General features: G+C 45.6%; 1 protein-coding gene and 1 long non-coding RNA gene across 2 annotated transcripts; both read left to right on the top strand.

Moving 5' to 3' along the window:
* Window positions 1-25,606, top strand: LOC310844655 (uncharacterized protein). Its single transcript, XM_083738994.1, has 6 exons — window positions 1-241; window positions 338-385; window positions 14,672-14,814; window positions 19,032-19,133; window positions 23,249-23,363; window positions 25,092-25,606. The coding sequence occupies exons 3-6, from the start codon at window positions 14,693-14,695 to the stop codon at window positions 25,191-25,193; spliced, it is 441 nt and encodes a 146-aa protein (XP_083595120.1). The 5' UTR covers window positions 1-241; window positions 338-385; window positions 14,672-14,692; the 3' UTR covers window positions 25,194-25,606.
* On the top strand, window positions 9,652-10,393 carry LOC310844683. The gene is made up of 2 exons (XR_014564248.1): window positions 9,652-9,711; window positions 9,850-10,393. It is a non-coding gene; the product is annotated as an uncharacterized lncRNA (long non-coding RNA).

Below are 25,606 nucleotides of genomic sequence, written 5' to 3'. Positions count from 1 at the left end.
GTTTTGGAGGGCAAGGCATGGCGCGTGGCAAGTTTCTTGCTCCGCTCCCGGGAGACCCAACTTCGGGGCACTTGGCGGCGGCGCCTCCTCCCGTTCCACGAGCCTCTGGAGCCGAGGCTGGGCGGGACAGGAGAGCTTCCCTCCGCCCCCGGGAGGCCGGGCAGGGCGGCTCTCCGGGGCGAGGAGGTGGGGAAGCGCCTGGGCTGGAGCGGAGGATCCAGTGCGCGCAAGTGACGCTGCGGTAAGTGAGCCCTTGGGGCGCTTTCTTCCTTTCCCCGCTGCTCCCGCCCGCCATGGCCTCGATCCTTTTCTCACGTCTCTTCTCGTCCGTCTGCAGGGCAGCTGTCGCTTCGGCTGGAGGAAAGGTGCGCGAGGGGAAAGCGAGGTAGGCTGAACAAGACTCGGGGGCGCCCATCCGGGCAGATCCCTCTTCTGCTTCGATCCCGGGGTCCTCTGCAGGAAATGATTGCATTTCCTAGGAATGGTTTGCAAAGGGGATCAGCGAGTGGTAATAGTTCAGATGGATTAATTGAACACCTAAACTGGATTAACCTGCTCAGTTTGGGCTCCAACTCAGAGCTTTCTTGGAGCGTAACTTTATTTAATGTTACACAGAAAGGTCACCACTAAATTAAACAAAAAGCAAATTCAGACTTCATCCCTAATATGAATTATTTCCTCTTTTTCAACTAAGAGGGCATCCTGATTAATTGGCCGGCAGAGTTTGTAAAAGATGGTGATTCTTTCTAAAACAATGACAACATTGCTGGCAGGTGCCATCTTAGAAGAGGAATTCTTCTTTCTGCCTCACGAAAGGAGGGAATGCCTCTTGCACACTCAGGTCTGCTGTGCCAGGTGTCATTAAAGCAAAATGCCTTTTCTTGGTTAATATTCAAATTTACGTATAAATAATAAGATCAGATAGATCAAAATGTATACAATTAACAATGCAAGGCCTGTTTGTTAGTGTGATAGTTCTACAAATGTTACATGCTTCAAAGGCAAGCAGTCTCTTACTGGCTGTGGAGGAGCTTTGCTCGGCTCCAGTCGGACGCCATTTGGCCTAGAGAGAATAGCAAAACACGATAGTCTGCCCTGGAGGTAAATTGTGGCGTGCAGGCCCTGTTCTTATTTCCTGGATTACACTTGCACTTGTTGGATGAAAAACAGGAAGAAGAATACTCTTGTGAGAATGCTGCATGTTGACTCCCTCTAATAGTGAAACCTCCTGCAATTTCACCTGCTCTTCTTCTTATTTTGGTCTGCTTTTGTCTTGGAGTCTGATAACAACGTATTTGTTCCTATTTCAGCTAGCAGTTTGTGTTTTGCTGTTGTGAAAAGAAAACCAGGGTAGCAGGTTTTCCAGAAGCAAACCCTTTTCTTTTAATGTAAAGAAGATTTGGAACTAAGCAAATCAGCATATTAAGATGAATGTTCAGTTTGCAGCATCTCTAAATTTTGAAAGCTTAAAAAACGAAGGCAAACTCTTCCATGGCTAGTGCAGCGTTATCCTTATGCAGAATCAGACAGCCTGCCTCAGATAGCATATTATTGCAGAACTATTAAAGGGTGACAATTGCCATTTATAATAGTACTGTAATATTTTTAACCATCATTGGGGCACTACTTGGATTTTATTCCTCAGGCACCAGAAAGTCTTGGGTCATCTGTATTTTCCTTGTCTCCAAAGATCAGTTGTAATTGCTATATCAAGCCTCACCACTAGTCTAGTCCTCTCCCATCCTCCCACTTCTTTTCCATATTTGTAGAATTAGAAAATGTATATATAGGCTGTGTACACACTCGACCTTTAAAGTACATTCCAAGCACATTCTTTCCCCCAAATAATTTTGGGCACTGTAGTTTGTGAGGGTTGCTGAAACTGGTAACTCCGTGAGGGATAATTTACTGTGCCGAGAATTCTTTGAGGGAAATGACGAGTGTGTTCTGAGGGTAGAGTATGTATATCTTCAGGCCCTTTCCAGAATGCAAAATGCAGATTGCAATCTCTCCTTCTCAAGATGAATTCTTAAAGCAGGAGTTCTTAAAGCACTTCCCTTCAGAATGCTCTCATCTTGGGACAGGGCAGTTAGCAAGATTGAGAGGTGGTCTCAAGCTTCTGCACTTCTTCTCCTGCCATCTTCTAGTCCATGTACTGTTGTACAAAACAATACCTAAAGTGGGAGATACTTCTACAGATGTGATTATGGCCATTAGCTTAAATGACATTTTAGAAGGTTTAGACCAGGTATCTTCAACCTTTTCAGGCCCAGGACCCACTTTTAACCCAAACATGCATTTGGGGACCCATTTCTTAAATCTTCTTTACATAATGGCATTTTCCCTGTTGCAACCCATCTTGGATCAGGCCACAATGCACTAGTGGGCCTTGATCCACCAACTGAAGACCAGTGGATTAGACAATACTAATGAAGGATGGATTTCTTAGCAGTGATTAGCAGGCCATGAATGAAACCTCCATAGGCTACCACCAGATACTGGTGAAAACGACAAGGTTGCATGTTGTCTTCATAATTGGCTGCAAACATCCAACCTTCTCTCTGGTTACTTTCAGGATAAGCAAGGCTGGGCTACTTGGAACCTGATTTAGGGAGGCATTTCTTCTGTACATTCTGTGTGCAGTGGAGGGAGGAGGTGCACGAGACCAGGACTCCCCAGCAGGTTCCTAAGAGTTAAATTGCGACTGAAATGTGTGGCTCAATTCCAATTTTCAGAACACTCCTAGATAATTCCCCATTGCTGAATACTCCAGAGGAAGCCCCAGACCCAAAGTTCTATGTCACCTGAATCACCATGGTTGGTATTCTGGGGACAATCAATGCGGAAGGGATGTTGCCTTCCTGTATAGTTTGAGGGAAGACTGTATTTGAAGACCACAGGGTCTGAAATCCTGGAAAGCCCCTGTCACTGACCCTTTGGTGCCCGTCAAGTTCCCTGCCCTTCCTGATTTTTCAAAATTGAGAAGTTTTTTTGGGGGGGGGGAGGAGTAGTGAGCATTGCCAGATTTTCTTGTGTGGAATGGGTATTTTGCTATGCCCCCAGACCCCAAAGGTTCAGAGGTTCCTGGTGTAGACAATACTAAGCTCAATGGACCAATGACATAACCTGGTACATAGGAGCTAGCTAACCTGTGTTCCTATGCCTATGAGTTTCTGCAGGGACGGAATCTAAGTTGCCACTGTTAGCAATGCTATGCTTGCCTTAGATGGACTTTGGGCTGAACCGACCGGGGCTTCTGTTTTCATTATAGCATGAGGCTTCAAACACAACCACCTGTTTCATCTGATTAGGAACTGGAGTGAAACAGTGAAGCACGTGTACAGTTGGAATAAGAAAGAACGGAAGACGAGACACATTTAGCAAGTTGAGAACGGAGATAACAGAAATAAAAAGAACAAACCCAACTTGTTAATTAGGGCATGGCATTTGATTATAAAGTATAATTAGTATTTGCGCCAGCATCAAAGCAGAAACATCAAGCTACTGAAAGAACAAATAGGAGTCAGACTTAAGCGTTTGTAAGGGAAATTATGCCTCCTTGAAACAGGAGTGGTGGTGCTTGAAGGAGGCAGTGCTAAAACTACTCCTCAAGAAACCATCCCTGGATTTGGAAAATCTTAACTCCCAGCCAGTTGCCAGTCTCCCCTTCTTGGACAATGTACTTGACTGGGTGGTTGTGGACCAGATCCAGGGGCGTAAGAAGGGGGGTGCGGTCTGCCGCCCTGACGGGGTGTGTGTGACAAAATGGCGGGTGGCACACAGCGGGGCCTGCAGCGTGCACAAGCCACGCGTCTTGGCACCCACAGGCTCTGTGCTGTCCGCCTGCTGCCCCCCCAGCTGTAGGGCGGCTGAGGCCCCACAAGTCCCGTCCCTCCCTAAGGGCGCCCTGTGCTCCATGCTGTCCCTATGGGCACCCCGCCCTGCCCCCGCCGCCCCAGGTGCCCAAGAGGCTTCCTCCACTGCTGACCAGATCCATGCGCTCTTGAAGGAAACTGATTTTCTAGATCCATTTCAATCAGGGTTTAGGCTTGGTTTTGGCATAGAAACTGTTTTGTATGATTCCTCTGTGAGGAGAGAGACAGGGGAAATGGGTCCTTATTAATTCCTTTTAGTGGCTTTTGACACCATCAACCATGGTATCATTCTGGAGTGGCTCTCTAAGTTAGGGATCAGTAGCTCCACTTTGCAGTGGAATGGTCGTTCCCAGAAGGTGATTCTTAAGGGAGTGTTTTTCAGCCCCGTGGAGCCTTTAATGTGGGGGTCCTCAGGGTTCGGTTTTATCCCTTGTGCTGTTTAACATCTACATGAAATTACTGAGTGGGGTCATCCACAGTTTTGAAGTCCATTGCCAGGAATATTGTGATGGCACTCAGCTCTATTTCTCCTTTACATCTGCAAGTAAGACAGTGGAAGTGCTGAACCAGTGTCTTGCCTCAGTAATGGACTGGATGAGAGCCAACAAACTGAAGCTTAATCCAGATAAGACTGAGGTGCTGTTAGTAGTGTTCTTTTAGTGAGACTTTTAATGAGTTTAGTCATTGCATTTATGAATTAGGGGGGAAATCATGGAAATGAAAGTTATTGTCAAAAACTCTCTGTATAAGAGACCGCCTGCTCTGAAGTATTAGGTCTGTGTTAAGTGTTGTAGCACATCTTCTCAGAATTCTGAAACTTCTAAGAAGGCGTAGAAGTTTATAAAGAGTTGTCTCATGCTGAGTAGGGCAGTTGGTCCATCTAGGCTGTGTACACACGGTACCTTTAAAGCACATTTAAAGGCCCTCAGAGAATTCTGATTGCTGTAGTTAACCCTTCCTAGATACAATTCCCAGCAACTCTTTACAAACTACAGTGTCCAGCATTCTTTGAAGGGGGAAATGGGCTTCAAATGGGCTTCAAAGGTATAATTTGTAAGTTCTCAGGAAGAGATCCTTTTCTGCTGCCAGAGATCTCGCCAGTTGGAATCTGGGACCTTCCGTAAGCAGCACACTCTATCGCTGAGCTTATCTTTGGCCCCTTTCCTATAGAATAGAATAGTTCCAGAAAATACAGAAATTGGTTGGTCCCAATCTGAAAATGTTTTCTGCTGAGGGAAATATGTTTACTTGCTTCCAGTGTTAGTCAACCAGGAAATAAAAATGAATATATTCACGTGACTTAAGAGTAAATAGCACTTCACCATAGTTGGGTGGAAGTCACTCTTAGTGAAGCTCAGTAAATAGATTAGACCAGCCTTGCAAATAACAGTTCAGAAGGTGGTTTCATACACCTTGTTTCACTTGCCTTTGTTTCTCCTCCCATGTCAGGTCATGCAACTTTCTTTCTGAATGCAAGAATTTGTGCATTTCAGCATGCGTGCCTGTTACACAGGCCAGTGTAACTGTTTATAAGAATATGCTTTACACTGTGTGTAAAACCAAGGAGATATCTGGAAATATGGATGCTGCATAGCAGTCAGGACGGGAAACATGGGGGCAGGGACCTCCCTCCCCTCTAAATAGTGCCTTGAGGCAGTGTATGGGATGTTAGAGGAGGGGTAGTACCTCTGGTGGGGGACACGCCATGCTCCTTTGGGGGTAGTTTGTTCACCTTTGGTCCCCACCCTGCACTCAGCTCTCTCCTGTGGCTCCTAGAAGATGCCAGCAGGCGACAGCAGCCACAATCCCGGGAAACGGCTTGGAGTGGCCAGCTAAACCAAGCAAGGGGTAGCCATGTGCAGCCACATCCTATGCCCTTTTGAAATGGGTGTGTGATGTGGGTTGTTTTTTTATTTTGATTCTGTATTTTGTGGTTTTATATTCTGATTTTATTCTGTGAACCACCCTGAGAGCTGCGGGTATCAATTCAACAAATGCATAAGAGTAGTGGGTCTCAGACCCTTGGGGAGTCAGGGACTGCCTCTGTATGCCAAGTCAGGCTCTGGAGGACCAAGCAGGTGAGACCGACAGTGGGGTCCAGAGGTCAAGAAGGCGGTTTCTGCCCAAGCTGTAGACCAGGGGTCAGCAAAGTTTTTGTGGCTTGGGCCGATTCACGGTCCCGCAGACGACGCGGTGGGCCAGAGTCATGCGCATGCATGCACAAACACTATTTATGGCACCCCTTCTGGCGCAGAGGAGGCGTGCACAGCTTCCCATTGGCTGCAGGAGCTTCCTGCAGCCAATGGGAAGCTGGCCAGCGTTGCGGAAGGCAGTCCCCGTTCTGCTCTGTGCAGGTTTAGCTTGGCGCACAGGAGCCGAGCGAGCGGGCGGTGGGGGTCCATGGGCCGGTTAAACGACCCCCATGGGCCACAAGTTGCCGACCCCTGCTGTAGACAGAAGTGAGGGGCACTTCACATGTCAATTGCAACCCTCTGTTAGTGCAGTCTTGTGTCATCTATTCAGAGATATGTCCTGCTGAGTTCAGTGGTGCTTATTTACTGGCAAGTGTGCACAGGATTGCAGCCTAAAGCTGCAGTCCCATGGAACTTCAAAATAGCACAGTGAAACGTCTGAATGAAATATGCATTGGAATGGACTACACATAATAAGCAGGCAGGAATCAATTTCCTGTGTCAGCCAGAGTAGTATTGCAGAGCAAGGATGAGATAAAAAAAATATGAGGGAATGCATGAATGTTCATTGCAGAAGAAAATCTGCCTGAGAGTTATTCAAGCTGTGTTAGGAATTGTTTTAAATATAAACAGTGTTTCAAGGTCACTGAGGTTGATTTGTCACAGGAAATGGCATAAGGAAGGGATGAGACGATTACAGTTTGTGACCCTATAGGGAGCTAACTGAGGGTGGGGGAGAAGATCATGTGCCCCCCCCAACTGAGATTTTATGGTTTTGCTGTTGTACAGAAAGTACCTAGAGAATAATAATATTTGGAATATTTAATTATGTTTAATCTCACAAGATTTATATACTGCTTCATTGTAATAAAGTCTCACAAAGTGGCATGCAAACAGAATAGAGTAACATTAACAGTGAAAAACAATTAAAAGCAACTATTTAAAGCATTTAAAAATAATTAAAATCAATGACAAGCTGAAAACTAGGTTAAAGCCCATGTCAGCCTTCTATATGTCTGGGTAGGCTTGCCTGGACAAACATGTTTTCAGCAGCCATGGAGTTTCAAGAGTGGTTGGTGCGGCACTAACACAGCGATTGCTTAGAAATGTGGAGCAAGTGTTATGTGCTTTTAACATGAAGCTCCATACATTTCCCACCGCATTTATTCAAAAAAGGGATCCTTCTGAAATGAAATGGGATTGTATTTGCTAAACTGGTGATGGTATCATGTTTTTGGAATGGCAGCATATGCCCTGGACCACGTATGCAAACAGCCACTCAGTTTGTTTCCCATTAAAATTTCCCAAATAATACTCACTCGGTCAAAAGGGCAAAACGGAAATACCTTTCTGTCATTACTTAAAACTTGCTAAATGTCAGTTAATAGCTCAGGTATGTTTGGTTTTGTAGGGCGGGGGGGGGGGGAGGCCAGTAAATTAAGCACTGTTTGAATTTGTATTTTTTCTGGACAAACCTGGATGAGAGGTTGGATTATTAATTAACAATATAAAAAAACAGTTTAACACAACTTAAAACTACAAAAATAAGGTGGGTCCTAAAAATATACACCTGAAGTGTCCAAAGCCAGGGTGAGCAGGAGCATCTTCAGCTTTCTCCAAAAGCTGACGCACCTCTGTAGGAAGGGTGGCAACATGAGAACAAACAGGCCTTTTCTGTGCTGGCTTCCTGCTTGTGTGGGGGGTGTGGGTGAATGTTCCATTTGTTCTTGTGTATTTTTGTTATTTTAATACAGTCGTACCTCGGAAGTTGAACAGAATCCGTTCCGGAAGTCTGTTCGACTTTCGAAAATTTCAACTTCCAAAGTGCGGCTTCTGATTGGCTGCAGGAAGCTCCTGCAGCCAGTCGGAAGCCCCCTCAGACATTCAGCTTTGAAAAGAACATTTGAAAACTGGAACACTTGCCTCTGGTTTTTGATCGTTTGGGAGCCAGAACGTTCGACTCCCAAGGCATTCGGGAGCCAAGGTACAACTGTACTGTAAACTGCCCTCAAATGAAGGGCGGCATATGAATTTAATAAACAAATAAAATTTGGAGGAATTGAAATTGCTGAGTCGTCTGCATTGCAGTCCATCCCTCCTGGAAGTTAGCAGAGCATGGGATGCAATGGCCAAGCCATCGCTGCCCAGCGGGGCCATAGCTGGCAGACCATCCGGAGCAGGGATCAGGCATTCCTAGCCACTGAGGCTAACTGAGCCTCCAGCAACAGTGATGAATCCAGGAGCAGTTCCAGACTGTGGACCTGCTCCTTCCGGGGGAGAGCAATCCCATCCAGAGAAGGCCAGCTTCGCACCTCCAGGACATGAGGACACAAAGCAGCCCAGTCTCTGCAGGGTTCAGCATCTGTTTCGGGATTCAGATGTACCTAGTATTAGAGGAATGACTTTCAAACTATGCCTTTTTGGAAAAAAGAAATGACTCTGGGATGCTAGGAAACTTAAGTTGGTCTCTGACTGCCATCAAGTCACCTGTCTTGAGTGAAGGAATGTCCTTCGGCTTGTATGTTGTCACCTGCTCTACTCCTGGATCTGATGGATGCTGGGTAGGGCTGGGGAGTGCTTCTAGGGAGGATTTGCACTTTATCAAGCACAAGGCAACCGGGACCTATATAACTGTGCAATAAGAACTGTAAGTTGAGCTTGCTTTTCCTCCTCCCTCCTCTTCCTCTTTCCTCTTATGTCATGCATTTCTACGTTGCAAATCTGGGAGCAGGGACCATTTTAGTACAAAAAGCATGCCACATAAATAAGTCAGTCAATATCCAATGCGGCAGTCCTTTGATGATGTTTACTACACAAGGGGAATTTTCTCCCCCTCCTCTCCACTGCACAGGACTTTCAGGAAGAGGTCTGCAATGTGGCATGGGCAAGCTGCAGAAGGAGAGGTAATTGCATGGGGAGGATTGGATGGAGACTGCATTGTGAGAGAAAAGCTACCTTCATCTGGTTCTCCCAACCCTCAGGAGAAGATTTTCGGTGTGTGTCTGGGGGTGTGTGATGCAGGGGTCTGCAATGGGGAATCCCCTTCTGGGAGTTCCCTATTTTGAGCAAGAGCATGGGAGGAAAGTTCTTAAATACAAACAGTTCAGGCTTCCAAGCTTGTATAGGACTACCTGTGGAATATGCCTGTTAATTGATGCTTCTGAACCCACAGCTCCCACCTCCAGAGCAGCTCTGCAGCCCCTTTGAAAACAATGCTAGTGATGACAATATAAGTGGGTACACTTATCTGTGGCACTCCAAACTGAAAAAAGGAAAAGCCTTTGATTTTCTGGTGTATACATCCATCATGCAGATTTAGATACGGTGAGGAAGATAAGCTTTTACCACAGTGTGTGTGAAGAATGCACTAGATTATGCCTTTCTGCACCCTTGGTTCTGTTTCCTTCCAAGATACTCTCTCATAGTGCTGCTGTATCCTTGGGTCACGGCAGACTGTACCATGCTTCTGCTGCAAGGGGACATCTTCCAGCTGATTCTGTCAGTGGGTTCCCCGTTCTGCTTCCTTCGCTGTGAACAGCACTGCTCCTCTGAAAGATCTTCTGTTCCTTAATGGGGCTTTGGGTAATAGCGAGGCATTGTGCCTAATGTCGGGGCGGAGGAAAGCTTCAAAAGAACTGCGAGGCGTTGCCAAATGCGGCATTGTGAACCAACAAGAAGCCAATTTTTCAGGACAATTGTCAAGTCATAGCAATTTCGGAACAGATGCTGTGCTGAATATTTTGATAGCACCCGCTAAATACAGAAGTGATCTCACCAGACAGTTATCTGAAAAGTGATGTAGACAAGTGGAATTCAGTTGTGCTCGACGAGCCTGGACTTACGGCGCTCTCACTCTGCAGGGTGTCTTTAGTAAGAGAAGAATTAATCCATTTTCAAGCATGCAAGTCGTTTTTCCGCCATGCCTGGCTTGGTTCCACGAGAGGCTGGGCCTTCACCATGGTCAATATTAGTTCTTGTTCTATAGCTTTACTGTTACCGAACCTAAGAATCATATACTTACTGATAGGATATATGCATTTAAAGTGCTTGAAGCCCGTAATGTATATTATCTCCATAGTCCTTACAGCCACCCAATATATTTGAGCAGTTTTATTAGCCGCTTCTTGCAGCTGAGAAAATAGTGGTGTTTCTAAGGTCCTCTTTTTCAGTTGCCGGCTGAGGTGAGATCAGAACTGGGGGCTGTCTCGATTACACAGAACCACTGAGCTGTGTCACTTCTCTGCATGCTAAACTGTTCCACCCTCATTGATCATGGGGCACCAGTTTAGGCCTCCTTCCAAAAATGTGCGCGGGGGGGGGGGGGGAGACGGACATGGTTTGACTTAATTCCAGAATCAAATAAAGCATTTATCTTCCACGCTATCAGCATTCATTTAAACCGGGGCACCTGGCCACCTTGGAATCATAAATCTGCATTTTTGATCCTTGCTTTATCATTTTAAACAAGTTGGCTGGAAAAACGGCATGCTAACTTGCAGCTGAATTCTGGACTGCCTAAGCAAATATCTGTGTTGGTTTATTAGCCAAAGGGAGGGTTATATTACCATAACAGGTGTGAGCTGGCATATGTTGCCCTTTGCAGTTTTGCCCTGATGTTGTAGGACTTGTTTGCATGTCTGATTTCTGAGGCACGTGGGCTTATTCTCAGTCCTTTTCAGAAAACAGTTTTGGCTTTGTACAAATACAGACATTTTAAACACGTTTTTAAAATGTTCCCGCAAGAGTCTCAGAATATTCTCACCGGCACATCATAAATAAATAAATAACACACTTAAGGGAATTATAAAAAATCACTATGAAAAGGAATGGCATGGGAGAATGGGTGAGTGAAAATTTGAACCCTGGTCTCTCAGATGCTAGGCCAACACTCTAACTGGCCCGTTTTGCAGAACATGTTAAACCATAGTTTGAAGTGAGTTAATGTGAATGAGCAACGTAGAGCTGCCTGCTGCTTCCCCTTTCCTTTCTTCAGTGTGTCTGGGAGGAAACAAACCAAAAAGTTGGTTTGCTGCTGTCAAAGCCGCCCCTATGTCCCAGCTCACAGAGGACCAACGCCCGGCTGTAGTTACCGTATTTTTCGCTCTATAACACGCACCTGACCATAACACGCACATCGTTTTTAGAGGAGGAAAACAAGGGAAAAAACATTCTGAATGAAACAGTGGATGTATCATTTTTGTGCTTCATGCTGTGGCCACAGACATGTGATCTGATGGTGAATTTGGGGTGACCCAATGCAAAAATCCTGAGAATCCCTGTGCATCCATGGTTTGTAACCACGTTTTTGCACCATTGCAGCCCCAGGCAACAGTGGGTGTGTGATTTTTTGGGGGCAGGCTGTAGCCATGGACATGCTATGTGATCTGATGGGGAATTTGGGGTGACCTAATGCAAAGATCCTGAGGATCCATGTAGATCCATGCTTTTTAACCACGTTTTTGCACCATTGCAGCCCCAGGCAACAGTGGGTGCGTGATTTTGGGGGGGGGGCAGGCTGTAGCCATGGACATGCTATGTGCTCTGATGGTGAATTTGGGCTGACCCAATGCAAAGATCCTGAGGATCCATGTGGATCCATGCTTTTTAACCACGTTTTTGCACCATTGCAGCCCCAGGCAAAAGTGGGTGCGTGATTTTGGGGGGGCAGGCTGTAGCCATGGACATGCTATGTGATCTGATGGTGAATTTGGGGTGACCTAATGCAAAGATCCTGAGGATCCATGTAGATCCATGCTTTTTAACCACGTTTTTGCACCATTGCAGCCCCAGGCAACAGTGGGTGCGTGATTTTGGGGGGGCAGGCTGTAGCCATGGACATGCTATGTGATCTGATGGTGAATTTGGGCTGACCCAATGCAAAGATCCTGAGGATCCATGTGGATCCATGCTTTTTAACCACATTTTTGCACCATTGCAGCCCCAGGCAACAGTGGGTGCGTGATTTTTGGGGGGCAGGCTGTAGCCATGGACATGCTATGTGATCTTATGGTGAATTTGGGGTGACCCAATGCAAAGATCCCTGAGGATCCATGTGGATCCATGCTTTTTAACCACATTTCTGCACCATTGCAGCCCCAGGCAACAGTGGGTGCGTGATTTTTGGGGGGCAGGCTGTAGCCATGGACATGCTATGTGATCTTATGGTGAATTTGGGGTGACCCAATGCAAAGATCCTGAGGATCCATGTGGATCCATGCTTTTTAACCACATTTTAAGTGGGGAGGGAAGGAAAAACACAGAACGGACAAGGAGCACGAGAGGGGTGTGCAGAGAAGCAGCTGGCTAAGAATGCAGGAGAGGGGTATAACGGGAGGGAGGAAAGGAAGGCAAAAGTTTTCCCTCACCTACCCACCCAAGCCAGCCAGCTCGCACGCGCTCTCTCTCTCTCTCTCTCCCTCCTGCATGTTTTCCCCTCTGCATGTCTGGAGGGGAGGGGCTTTCCCTGCTCTTTGTTCCGTTTGAGCAAACACAGCAAGGAAACAGAGGTGTGTGGGCAGTAAGACCCTGAGGCAGAATGCAGGAAAGCAGCCACTTCCTGTTTTCAGCTTTCCCTTCTAGGAGACGCGCGATTTTTGCCTGCATTTTTTTTGCCTCCCCTCGCACCATTTGGCTCCAGGGACCACACATTCACTCTATAACACGCACAGACATTTCCCCTTCCTTTTTAGAAGAAAAAATCTGCGTGTTATAGAAGGAAAAATACGGTATATACAAAAGTCTTTATTGACGTTCAGTTTCCATTTCAAAGCCGCAGCGTGCAGCTCTACGTCTTAAACCCTAGGCCGGCGAAGCTCCGTCTGAATCTCCTCCCCTTCCACACCAGTTTAAGACTCTAGCCTCGCTCCACCTCTTCCTTAGCTCCTTCCTCCTCTGGGCCCTCCTGCCTGCTGGGGTTTCATCTTTTCTGGACTCTTCTGACGCTGACCCCCCTGATTCTTGTCCCTCCTTCCGGCGGGCTTTAGGACCTGGCTCCCTATCCAGGCTACCTGCTGTGCCGCTTGCCTGTACGTTTGAACTTGGCGCGCGCGCCCAACCGGCAACCTTCCTCTTGACCGTTCCCTCGCTCTCCGATGGAGGCGTGGTCAATCCTGACTCATCTTCTCTCACTGGTGGTGAATCCGCTGGCCCCGATACCTGGGACTCTTCCCCCCCACTATGCTCTGGTGGGGAAGCTGGTCCTGATTTCCAACTGCTGCTCTGGGAGTCCCCGCTGGCCCCTTGCTTCTGGGGTGTCCCCCTTGGGGCCCCCCTTGCCCTGGCCACCGGCGCCCCCTTCTGTGAATCTTCCGATTCGCTGGAGAGGCTCATGGAATCTCTCGGGCTACTGTCATCTTCTCCTGCGCTGCCCTCGGATTGCTCCCCCTCGCTCTCCATCGCCTCCCCTCCCTGCGCTCCCGCTGCGTCCCTGACAGCTGCTATGAGCAAACTAGTGTCTAACAAAGCTGGAGTGTAGTGGGGCTCATTGTTTTGAGCTGAGCTTTTTGACCACATTGCAAAGTAGGAGCCAATGTGACATGGGAACAAGGCGGCAAAAATGGCTCTTTGCCTTGTAGAAAATTAGAGGCCTAAGTTAAATCTAAATTGATATCAGAAACGATAAAACATGCCACCGCTCTGTTAATATGAAGGCCTGCCTGGTGACCCAGTGATCCCAGAGATTTGAGGCGGGTGGCTTGTGAGAAGGCCTTAATGGTGATGGCAAGCATCTAGCTTCCATAGGTTGCTGAAGATGCACCTTTTTATCCTGGCCTTGAACTTTGAAAATAGAAGCATTTGATCACTGAGGCTGATCCCAAGAAGATTCGGACCTCCTCTCCTTTGGTCTACTGTAGCAGACAAGAAGCAATGGAGTCAAAGGGCACAATTGTCAACAAGCTGATTTCAGCTGCGTGAGATGAATGACCTGTTGGTTATGTGTTGCCAACAGCACAGATGCATCTCAGATGGTTCCTCATAGAGGGTGTTATTCAGGTCAGCCATTCTGTCAACAAAAAACTTTAGCAACGAAAAGACAAAAGTGTCAAGAAGGGGGCTGAATTTAGCCTCTGGAAAAGAAGTTAAAGCGACAAGCAAACAGTGTCTTACCAGAGACCCACAGAACACTCACTCTGTCAATGGTAACTGCCAAGCAACAGCTAAGGATGCCTGAAAAGATTATTCGTTTTGCAAAACTGAGATATGCAGTTAATGGGTGGAATTAGCAATAGCGCTAAGGAGATCACTCTCCAAGTGCAGGCATTTCTGCTTGCCTGATGGAGCGACCGCCCCTATCCACTGTTTGTGGGGTTCTTCCAAGCCCCCCAGCCAACTTGGGGAAGGTGCAGGGGTAGGAAAGGGGAGGGGAGCACCATTCACTAGTAGGACTCACTCTGGCTCCCATGAGCGCAAGTAGTTAGTTGAATCCAGCCCAAAGAAACTAACCACTATCATTAACACATTCTTTGGGTTCTGCTGCAGAGTCTAACTTTAAATGCGAGATACCTGCCTTGTATTCAGACAAAAATGTTTGTTCATTTTAGCTGTAGCTGTGTGCCAAAGGCATTGTTAACCAATATGAAAAGAATATGCTTAATTTTATTACAGCTTCTACAGCTAGAAGAAGCCATGGCTCAAATGGGAGAAAACTCCAGACACTTCCTTCTATCCAGCCACAACAATGTCAATGCAGAAGAGAACAGTCACAACAGATCTGTAGACATCGCAGAGCAAATGGAGATGAATATCAGGTATCACATGGTATTAACACTCTGTTTTTCCTTCTGGTAACTGTTTGGTTTTTAAGCTCGTATGAGGTCAGTTCTTACAATATATGTTAGATGAGTAAGTAGAGCGAAAATCCAGTGTTATCATTTCTGATGATCTGCGTTATCTAGACCTCATCATGAATTATTTAGCAGTCTTTCCTGTCTCCAGGTCACAAATAACAGACATTCATAAGAAGCCCAGCTGTTGCAAAGAGCAGCTGACAAAGTCATCTTCACTGCGTTCTCTAGATACCTTGTATTTTAAAGCTACTTAACCTACTGATCAGTGCATAAAACTCTCTCTCTCTCATTAAAACTGTATTTTTGCTTGGAAGCTTGGAATAACTCAACAGCAAAACACACTTATTTCAAAAACGTGCCCCTTATTTTTCTAGCGGCTGCCTGTTAAATTTTACCACACCTTGACATAAGAATATAAAGTCTACAGAACCCCGTGACACACCAAAGATGTAGCCTTGCAGTTGAGTTCCCCAAAATGTTTCTAGTTGATCTGCCCACATGACACAGAACAAAGAGGAAAGCAACACTGTTCTCCAATTTACAAAAAACTTGCGTACTCGTAGGCAATTCTTGCCATGGGCAAGTGGTCATTTACTAGCCTGTCTTAAAGACTAACGGTGGAATCCAATGCATGTTACCTTGGGAGAATTTTGGCCCACTCTTCTTTACAGCATTGCTTCAGTTCATTGAAGTTTGCTGGCATTTGTTTATGCATCGCGATCTTAAGGTCCCGCGCACCATTTCAATTGGGTTGAGGTCTGGACTTTGACTGGGCCATTGCAACCCCTTGATTCTTTTCTTTTTCAGCCATTCTGTTGTAGATTTGCTGGTGTGCTTGGGATCATTGTCCTGTTGCATGACCCAATTTCAGCCAAGCTTCAGCTGTTGAGCAGATGGTCACACATTTGGCTGTAGGATACTTTGGTATACAGAGGAGTTCATGATCGACTCAGTGACTGCAAGGTTCCCAGGTCCTGTGGCTGCAAAACAAGGCCAAATCATCACTCTTCCACCACTGCTTGACAGTTGGTATGAGGTGTTTGTGCTGATATGTCGTGTTTGGTTTTCACCAAACATGGCACTGTGCATTATGGCCAAACATCTCCACTTTGGTCTCATCTGTCCAAAGGACATTGCTCCAGAAGTCTCATGGTTTGTTCAGATACAACTTTGAAAACCAAAGCCGTGCTGCCATGTTCTTTTTAGAGAGAAGAGGCTTTCTCCTGGAAACCCTTCCAAACAAACCATACAGTGGCACCTTGGGTTAAGAACTTAATTCGTTCCAGACGTCCGTTCTTAACCTGAAACTGTTCTTAACCTGAGGTACCACTTTAGCTAATGGGGCCTCCCGCTGCACAATTTCTGTTCTCATCCTGAAGCAAAGTTCTTAACCCAAGGTACTCTTTCTGGGTTAGCAGAGTCTGTAACCTGAAGTATCTGTAACCTGAAATGTCTGTAACCCGAGGTACCACTGTACTTGTTCAATCTTTTTCTAATTGTACTGTCATGAACTTTAACATTTAACTTGCTGTTAAATAAATCATGACACAGCGTAATATGTCATGTGTTGTTGTTCATCTGAGGTTGTATTGACTTAATTTTAAGACCTGCTAAGCAACAAATCATATGTAAAACCACAGAATTCAAAGAGGGTGCACTTTCTTTTTCCCGTGACTGTAAATAGGGCTTATATTCAGTTTCGGATTGCAGTCTGACAAATGTTTAGTGGCATAAGCTTTGCTGGGCTCCTGTCCCCATTATCAGACAAATTCTGTGCGAATCCAAATGCTTATTGGGCACCTATCAAATACTTTGCTCTAGTACAACAAAATACTGCAATAAATTCATTTAGTCTTTATGGTGAGGAAGACCCACCTCTAGTCCCAGATTCAACTCTTAGAATTCACAGTTGAAATAATTTTTCTTGAGACCCTGGCGAATTGTTATCAGTCAGAGGAAGCAATTGTGAGCAAGATGTGATGGTGATCTGACACAGGGTCAGGCCACATCATATGCCCATCTACTGTAGGACATGTGTTAGCGGCAACAGACAGTCACATTGACTGCTCTGCAATAAGGACACGAAGGCACTGCTTCTGTTAAGCTTTCCCTTTAGAAATAACAGCAAACCCATAATAATTCACAATGTTATCTTCAGCAAGCATCAAAAGAAGCTTTTTAGGTTACATGATTGATAAGACCTAATCTAATTAGCACACTGCTTTCCCCTCCCGCAAGAGAATTCTGATCTACAGCAGAATTGGATTTGTATGGGGTTTTTTTTTGGGGGGGGGGGATCAAATCCTGACCTGACAATCCAAACTTTGTATCCCTTAATTATCCCTTAATTATGCAAATTAAGGCCGTATGCAGAATTTGTCATAAGGTACCTCAGCCCTACCTCAGCCATTGTGTCTCAGCCATCCCGGTGGCTGTTTAGATTTTAGTAGCTGTTGCCTGCACATTTTCAAACCTAGCTTCACAGAGTAGTAAATACAGACTAGAAAGTTTTTTAAAAACAAAAAATTCTCAGGAGGCTGGTTTCCACATTATGTGCCAGTTTTTCTACCACAGTATCAGAGGATAGACACATCTCTGCTGAAATCAGCATGGTTTGGCCCCGCCAGTGTTTTGTGAAAGCCTTACATGGGGGCAATGTTGTAATGATGTTTCAAGGGGTCGGACAGTTAGAGGCGGTTGTTCTGTATTTAATTGTGATGTTGCTATATTTTATTGTATACGTTTTTATTTATCTTGGAGACCGTGTTGCTGAAAGGGAGGATATGTAAATCTTCTAGATAAATACAGGCACCCACCCACTTACACCGAGAAATAAATCTATTCAAATCTGGAAATGGCAGGAGAGAGCTGGAGAGTCCTCATGGAGAAGCCAAAGATGGTTTTTTTCTGTAGTTTAGGACTCTGGTGTTGGCTTGCACACTGCCACCCCCCCCCCACTGTGTGGCATCTCCAGCCTCTCTGGGGTCATGGTGCTCTGAGGGGTGGCATCTCCCCTGGGAAGAACCCCTTCTATATCTACCAGATGAAGGAGAATGTTCAAGGTAAAGAGAAGATTTAGAATGCTTTAAAAGAGCTGCCGCTTCCAAAATGACACGCGGGAGCTCTCTGCTCAACAGCGGATGGGCGGTAAGCCGCTCCTGGCCGGAGGCTCTGCTGCGTGGCTCCCCTGCTCTTCCTGGCAAGATTGCAGGCAAGGAGGGAAGGAAGGGGGGCCTCTCTTGCCCCTTAGATCACCCAAACAAAAGTGGGGAGGGGGACAGAAAACAGAGCTCCCCAGTTACACACATTTCATGTCCCTGTGGAACACCCTCCCACCAGATGTCAAAGAGAAAAACAACTACCAGACATCTGAAGGCAGCCCTGTTTAGGGAAGCTTTTATTGTCTAATAGACTATTGTATCTGAATATTCTATTGGAAGCCTCCCAGAGTGGCTGGGGAAAGTCAGCCACATGGGCAGGGTATAAATAATAAAATATTATTATTATTATTAATTATTATTATTATTATGCATGGGGGGGGGCCTGGAACATAACCCCTGCCTAAGTGGGGAGTTGCCCGTACATAGAATAGCCTAATGGTGGCTTATTGGACTTCAAGGGGTGGAAGAATCACAGCAACATAGAGATTTTTAAAAACCATTTATTTATTTAGTATTATTATTTTGAAGAATTGCTCTCAAGAACTGTCTTGCTGGATCAGGTCCATTTGATCCAGCATTCAGTTCCAGGCAGCAACCAGAGCATGAATACACTTGTTACTTAACTCCAGAATCTGGTACAGTACTTGGAGGCATCTAGCCTCAGTATGTGAACATTTCATATAGTGAGTATAGCCACTTAAAGCCATCTAAGCTAGCGGCCATCATCCCATCAGATGGTAATGAGTTCCATCAGTTAATTATATGTCTCCCATCGCTGTTCCTTTTTCAAAAAAACGATAAAGTCCCAACATTTAGCTGTTCCTCATAGGGAAGCTGCTCCAACCTTTTGACCATTTTAATTCTTATATCATTTTTGAGAGGGTAACCGCAAGCTGCTTATGCATTATCTATGTTCAGTCATTTATCAGTTAAGTTGTCTGTTTGCCTGTTAATTTGTTCAGCATTGGGACAGATCTATAATGAAGGATCATCTTCATGTGTGTTCAACATTTCCAGGGCTGCAACCCAAGTTGGACATCAGCTTGCAATGATAGGGGACGAGTGTAACAGGATGTACACTGGGAAACGGGAGGATTCACTGCTTCATCTTGCAAAGGGGTAAGGTCCGCCTAGGGGGGGTTTCTGTATTCTAATTCTGAAATGCCTATTTCAATAGCAAGTGCTTTTAAAATGCTCACCAGTTCGTACAGTGGTGCCTCGCAAGACAAAATTAATCCGTTCCACGAGTCTCTTCGTCTAGCGGTTTTTTCGTCTTGCGAAGCAAGCCCATTGACGGCTTAGCAGATTAGCGCTATTAGCGGCTTTTAGCGGCTTATCGGTTTAGCGGATAAGCAGATAAGCGGCTTAGAAAAAGGGGGGGAAAGGAAAAAAACCCGCAGGAACTCGCAAGACATTTTCGTCTTGCGAAGCAAGCCCATAGGAAATTCGTTTTGTGAAGCACCTCAAAAACGGAAAACCCTTTCGTCTAGCGGGTTTTCCGTCTTGCGGGGCACCACTGTACAAACAAACAAAACCTCTCTGCAAATAGAAAATGCGCATGGCAAGGCGTGGACAAGGCAATAAACTTTATTTGTAAGTGTTGCTACTTTTTATTTGCATTGTGTGTTTCATCTTTAAATGTAGAGGAACATAAAAAATAACCTGCCCAACCTGAAATTGCATCCTACCACTTGAAATTCCATCCTACCACCTTTATTCCCTCAAAAGGGAATAAATTGCCTCTTTGCCTCATTGCCTAGAAGAGTCCTCATGGTGCCAAGGTGCCCACTTGTTTGCAGGATTGCAGCTGGCCACTTGACCAGAGTGCAGAACAAATCATTATTCTGTGAGTTCCTGTCATGCCCATTATTTAATGTGCTTTTAACTTGTTCATAAATGATCTGCAGTTTGCTTATAATACCCAGTTGCTTAGGGCTGTAAAAACTAAATGAATTGAGGGAAATTTCAGAGGGATCTCTGCAAACTAGGTATTAAAATGGCAAGTGTGATTCCGTGTAAGCAAGTGTAAATTAGTGCACATTGAGGCAAAAAATACTAACGGGGTCTGAGCTGGAAAGTGATCTTTGGATTCTGGTGGATCACAGTGAAAATGTTCATCCAGTGCAGGCATAGGTAAACTCGGCCCTCCAGATGTTTTGGGACTACAATTCCCATCATCCCTGACCACTGGTCCTGTTAGCTAGGGAAGATGGAAGTTGTAGTCCCAAAACATCTGGAGGGCCGAGTTTGCCCATGCCTGATCCAGTGTGCGTCTGCTGTGAAAAATGTGGATGCCATGTAAGGGATAATTAGAAAAGGGGTTGAAAATAAAACTGCCAATATCACAATGCTTTTATATGTGGCTTGAAAGCATTTGGAATGCTGCATGCATTCCCATAGGAGCAGATGCTGCAGTGGTGGGGCTCTTAAGCTTCAAAAAAGGTCAAGGAGTAAAGGGAGGACATCAAAGAACATTATGCATCCCTGGTGTGGAGAAAGTGAGCATAGTTTTTATCCCTCCCTAATAATACTAGACCTGGGTTTGTCCAATAAAGCTGAATGTTGAAAAATTGAGGGCACACAAAAAGGGAGTACTTCTTTGTGCAGAGCATTGTTCATCTATGGAATTAGTTACCAGAAGCTACGTAAAGGTACCCCAGACTGTTAAGTCCAGTCACGGACGACTCTGTGGTTGTGCGCTCATCTCGCTTTACTGGCCAAGGGAGCTGGCGTTTGTCTGCAGACAGCTTCTGGGTCATGTGGCCAGCAGGACTAAGCCGCTTCTGGCGAACCAGAGCAGCGCACAGAAACGGCGTTTACCTTCCCGCAGGAGCGGTGCCTATTTATCTACTTGCACTTTGACGTGCTTTTGAACTGCTAGGTTGGCAGGAGCAGGGACCGAGCAACGGGAGCTCACCCTGTCGCGGGGATCCGAACTGCCGATCTTCTGATCAGCAAGCCCTAGGCTCTGTGGTTTAGACCACAGCGCCACCCACAACCCTACCAGAAGCTAGCATGGCTTTAAAAGGTAACTGAAGAAATTCATGGAAGATAAAGCTACTGTCAGAGCTGCCTCTAGGTCCCAGCTCACAGAGGACCAACGCCCGGTTGATGTAATGTACAAAAGTCTTTATTGAAGTTTAGTTTCCATTTCAAACCCCAGAGCGCGCAGCCCTACGTCTTGACTCTAGATCGGCGAAGTCCCCTCTGAGTCACTATCCCTTCCGCACCAGTTTAAGATCCTAGCCCGGCTCCACCTCCTGCGCTGTTCCTTCCTCCTCTGGGTCCTTCTGCCCCCTGGGGTTTCCTCCTTCCTGGACTCTTCTGATGCTGACCCCCCTGAGTCTTGCCCTTCCTTCCGGCGGGCTTTAGGACCTGGCTCCCTATCCGGGCTACCTGCTGTGCCGCTCGCCTGTACATTTGAACTTGGCGCGCGCACCCAGCCGGTAACCTTCCTCCTGACCGTTTCCCCGCTCTCCGATGTGGCCGTGGTCAAACCTGACTCATCTCCTCTCGCTGGTGGTGAGAACACTGGTCCCGATTCCTGGGACTCCCCCTCCCTACTGCGCTCTGGTGGGGAAGCTGGTCCTGATTTCCAACTGCTGCTCAGGGAGTCCCCACTGGCCCCTTCCTCTTGGGGTTTGCCCCCTGGAGCCCCCCTTGCCCTGGCCATCGGCGCTCCCTTCTGTGAATCTTCCGATTCGCTGGAGAGGCTCGTGGAATGACTCTGGCCACTGTCACTGCCTCCACCCCACTCGGATTCCTCCTCCTCGCTCTCCATTTGCTCCCCCTCCTGTGTCTCTGCTCCTGAACCCCTGACAGCTATGAATGGCTGCTTGTCATTATAACTATGACACCTGCAGAAACGGAGGCCGTGTGTGTCACGAAGGGGAGAGTCCTGCTTCTAGATAGGCTTCTAATAGGCATCTGGTTGGCCTTTGCGAGATCAGGATGCTGGGCTAGAGAGTCCTTTTCATCTGATAAAGCGCAGCTGTTACATTCACATTGAAGCCACCAGGTGGCTTATAGACATTGTAGACAACTGCAATTCCTGGCCCCAATTTTTGTTTGATCATCTGCAAAGCTGAATCATCCATGTGCTCACATTTGGCACAGGTTTGACTTGTAAGAAACTGGATTTATATGTAATATTTGTATTGTCTATGCTACATATCTATGGCCAAACTATGTGTGACATTAAATGTAACTGCATTTAATGTGCAATTCTGTTTTCAATGGCTAATAGTACCAACCTGGGAAAGATCATTATAAGGGATCATTATGGAGTCATAGAAGACAGGGAGGGTGTTTAAGCCTTTCTGTCCCTGCAGAAGTCCTGAGGAAAATCCCTTCTCTTTGCACCGAGGGGTGTGTGTGTGTGTGTGTTTGTGTTTGTGTGTGTGTGTGTGTGTGTGTTTGTGTGTGTTTGTTTGTTTGTTTGTTTGTGTGTGTGTGTGTTCCTCACAATGCCAGTAGCACCTTCAGAGGAGGGATTTTGATTTTGCTCAGGATTGCAGAAGGGGAAAAGGATTAAATTCTTATTTTTACGTGCTGAGACCACCAAGGATGTATTTAATGTTATGTGACTTCTAGTTTGGCCAGCTCCCATTATTCCTTTGTAGTCTAGTTTACAATCAAGAAACAATCCAAGATTCACTCTGCAAAGTGAACTGAGAGGCAGCCTTCACAAATAAAACAGCTTCAAAAAGTCATTTGCTTCAGAGAGGGAAGAAATGGGAAGTCACACTTTCCAAAGTCAGTTTCCGATTGGCTTGTTTGATTAGGTAAAGGTAAAGGGGCCCCTGACCATTAGGTCCAGTCGTGGCCGACTCTGGGGTTGCGGCGCTCATCTCGCTTTATTGGCCAAGGGAGCCGGCGTACAGCTGGTCATGTGGCCAGCATGACTTCTGGCAAACCAGAGCAGCGCACGGAAACGCCGTTTACCTTCCCACTGGAGCGGTACCTATTTATCTACTTGCACTTTGAGGTGCTTTCGAACTGCTAGGTTGGCAGGAGCAGGGACTGAGCAACGGGAGCTCACTCTGTTGCAGGGATTCGAACTGCCAACCTTCTGATCGGCAAGCCCTAGGCTCTGTTTAGACCACAGCGCCACCCGCCTGCTTGTTTGATTAGAAGCATTTAATATTTGATTTGCAGCTCAGGATTCATTTCCATAATGCCTGTTTAATTTTAAACTAAATTCTAATTCTCCCAACCATTTTGTTTCTCAATAGGATAGCAGCCAACGTTTTTCACACTTGCATCTGGAGTAATTTTAGAAGTATTATGAAAGCCTTTGGGAGTTTTTTGAACAGTGGCTGGAGAAAGAAGATTCTCGACTGTAACTGGGTAAATTTCATATTATTTTGCATTTGCAATTTTTCGACTGAGGGGCTGGAAAGAAGAAGAAAATGCAGTAAAAGGGGATTTGGAATCTTGCAGTCAGTCCTATGCTTGTCTCCTTGTAAGCTGAACTCCATTTAGTTCAATGGAGCTCACTCCCAAGTTAAATAGAATTGCATTGTCAGCATGCAGTTCAGCCCACTTTTGTGCTTTGGCCTGATGGTTTTCATAGAACTGAACTATAAAGGTTTGTGGCTTATACTACTATTAGGTTCCTGCCCAATTTTGCTTGTGTTTCCTTGAGAACTATTACAGTAATAGCAAATCAGGATGACCTCCATATAAATGCATAGACCGTTGCCAGTGAATGCCAGAAAAAAGTGTGCTTCCCTGTAACCCCCAAATTAGTGCAAAACAGGATTTATGGGTTGGATCCAGAGAGGCAGTCTGTTCTGATATGCTTACTGAGAAGTAAGCCCCACTGAGTTCAATGAGATCTCCTGTCAGATAGGGGTACAATCTTGCGCTCAAATTCTCATTAAAATAACTGGACTTAAGTCATGGCTATCTTTTCACATCAGTCTCAATGGGTACAAAATCCAAGCTAATGTGTTATGCTTTGTGCTGGCAGATCCTGCATTAACTAATTACTCTTTCCTCCTCCGTTTTCCCTAAATTTCCAAGGGAGCAAAAAATAATGATTGTAGGCTTTCTATATTTACCTTTTTAGAAAAGTTCTTGAAGGGGTTATGGGTGGTTTCCATCGCAGCACTGCCTAAGCCCATCATCATCATCATAATACCTTTCTTGTCAATGTAGAACCTCTGTACAATGAAATTAACTGAGCCTCCCTCCCCCCCTACAAACAATCTCATTGCACTCTGTGTGCTTGTCGCACAACACACCAACCCCAAAAGTCATTTGCACTATAGTATTTTCTGTTCAGCAGCCTAACAGCCCACGGACAGAAACTGTTTTTTAGCCTGTTGGTACGACTGATTATACTTCTATATCTCCTGCCCGAGAGTAGAAGATTAAAGAGGTGCTGGCCGGGGTGTGAATTGTTCCTGAGAATTTCCTCACTCTTCACTTTGTGCCCTTGCCCCCAGCAGTGAAGAAGAGCAAAGGCTTTATCTTTCGATTAAGCTTGGGAACGCTTCCATCAAAACTACACTTGGTAGATTGGTTGGTCCTAACAAAGGCATTTCCTATTATTATTATTATTATTATTTTTTAAAGCAGCACTAGCATTGCGCAAACAGGGAGCTTTTCATGTGGGAGAGAATCCCAAGATGTGAAGAACAAACATTTTGCTGCTCCTGAATTCTGAACTGGTGCAGCTGAGGAAGTACATGGTGCCCACGTTGCTGGACTCCAACTCCCATCATTTATTTTACAAATTGATAAACCACTCCACAGCCTGAGGGAATCAAAGCAGTGCAGTGTTGAGAAGATAATGTGCAAAACAAGCAGATTCAAAAAAGCATTGAAAGCATTCCTACAAGCCATAAAAGCATCCCTATAGTTGTGCAATTAATATTTTGTAAATGACTGGGACACACATCCCGGGGAAGCCTTCTTAAACAAAAATGCCTTTGTTATGAGGCTGAGGGGAACTGGAGTCCAAAACCAGAGTTGCAGGTCAGCCACCCTGGAACTACTGCAGGTGATTTTTTCCCCTGCTCTCATTCTCTAATTCTTGTGGTTTTTAATCAGTTTATTCTTTTCCTACAGATTATTTGGGTCCCTCTGAACTGCGTGTGCCAGAAATGGTGGCCAGCCGTGCTGCTTGCTATTTTGATGTGGGGTCTGGTCACTTATGGACTGCAGGACTAGTCGAAAGAGTTGCCAATTGAAGGTCACTGCTGGACTCTGACCAATCTTCAACTCACCCAGGAGGTGGCATTTGCTTTGTTTGTTTTTTAAGAAGTTGGCTGTGGATAACTTTTTTCTATTTAAAATGTAGGCTAGTGCTGGGTCACTGCTGTTTTCATACTTTTAAAATAAATATTGATATGGGGTTGTTGCTGGATAACTACCTGAATTGCTTGTTTTGAAATACGTATGTTCAAGTGATTCAAGTCTGACTTTTATACTAAGAGAGAGGTTTTTTGTTTTGTAAAAGGGAATTTGGAAAGTTGACAGAAGGGTATGCTGGCCATCCTTTTTAACACTTGCACTGTAAAATATCTAATGAAAATTGGAGATCTTAAAAGACTTGAAAAATAAAACTGATGTTCCAAATCTAA

Source organism: Podarcis gaigeae, assembly GCF_964106915.1.
Source record: "Podarcis gaigeae genome assembly, chromosome: 5".
NCBI classification, from domain to species: domain Eukaryota; kingdom Metazoa; phylum Chordata; class Lepidosauria; order Squamata; family Lacertidae; genus Podarcis; species Podarcis gaigeae.
The sequence above is the reverse complement of the archived record's forward strand: the minus strand, read 5'-3'. Positions and strand labels throughout refer to the sequence as shown.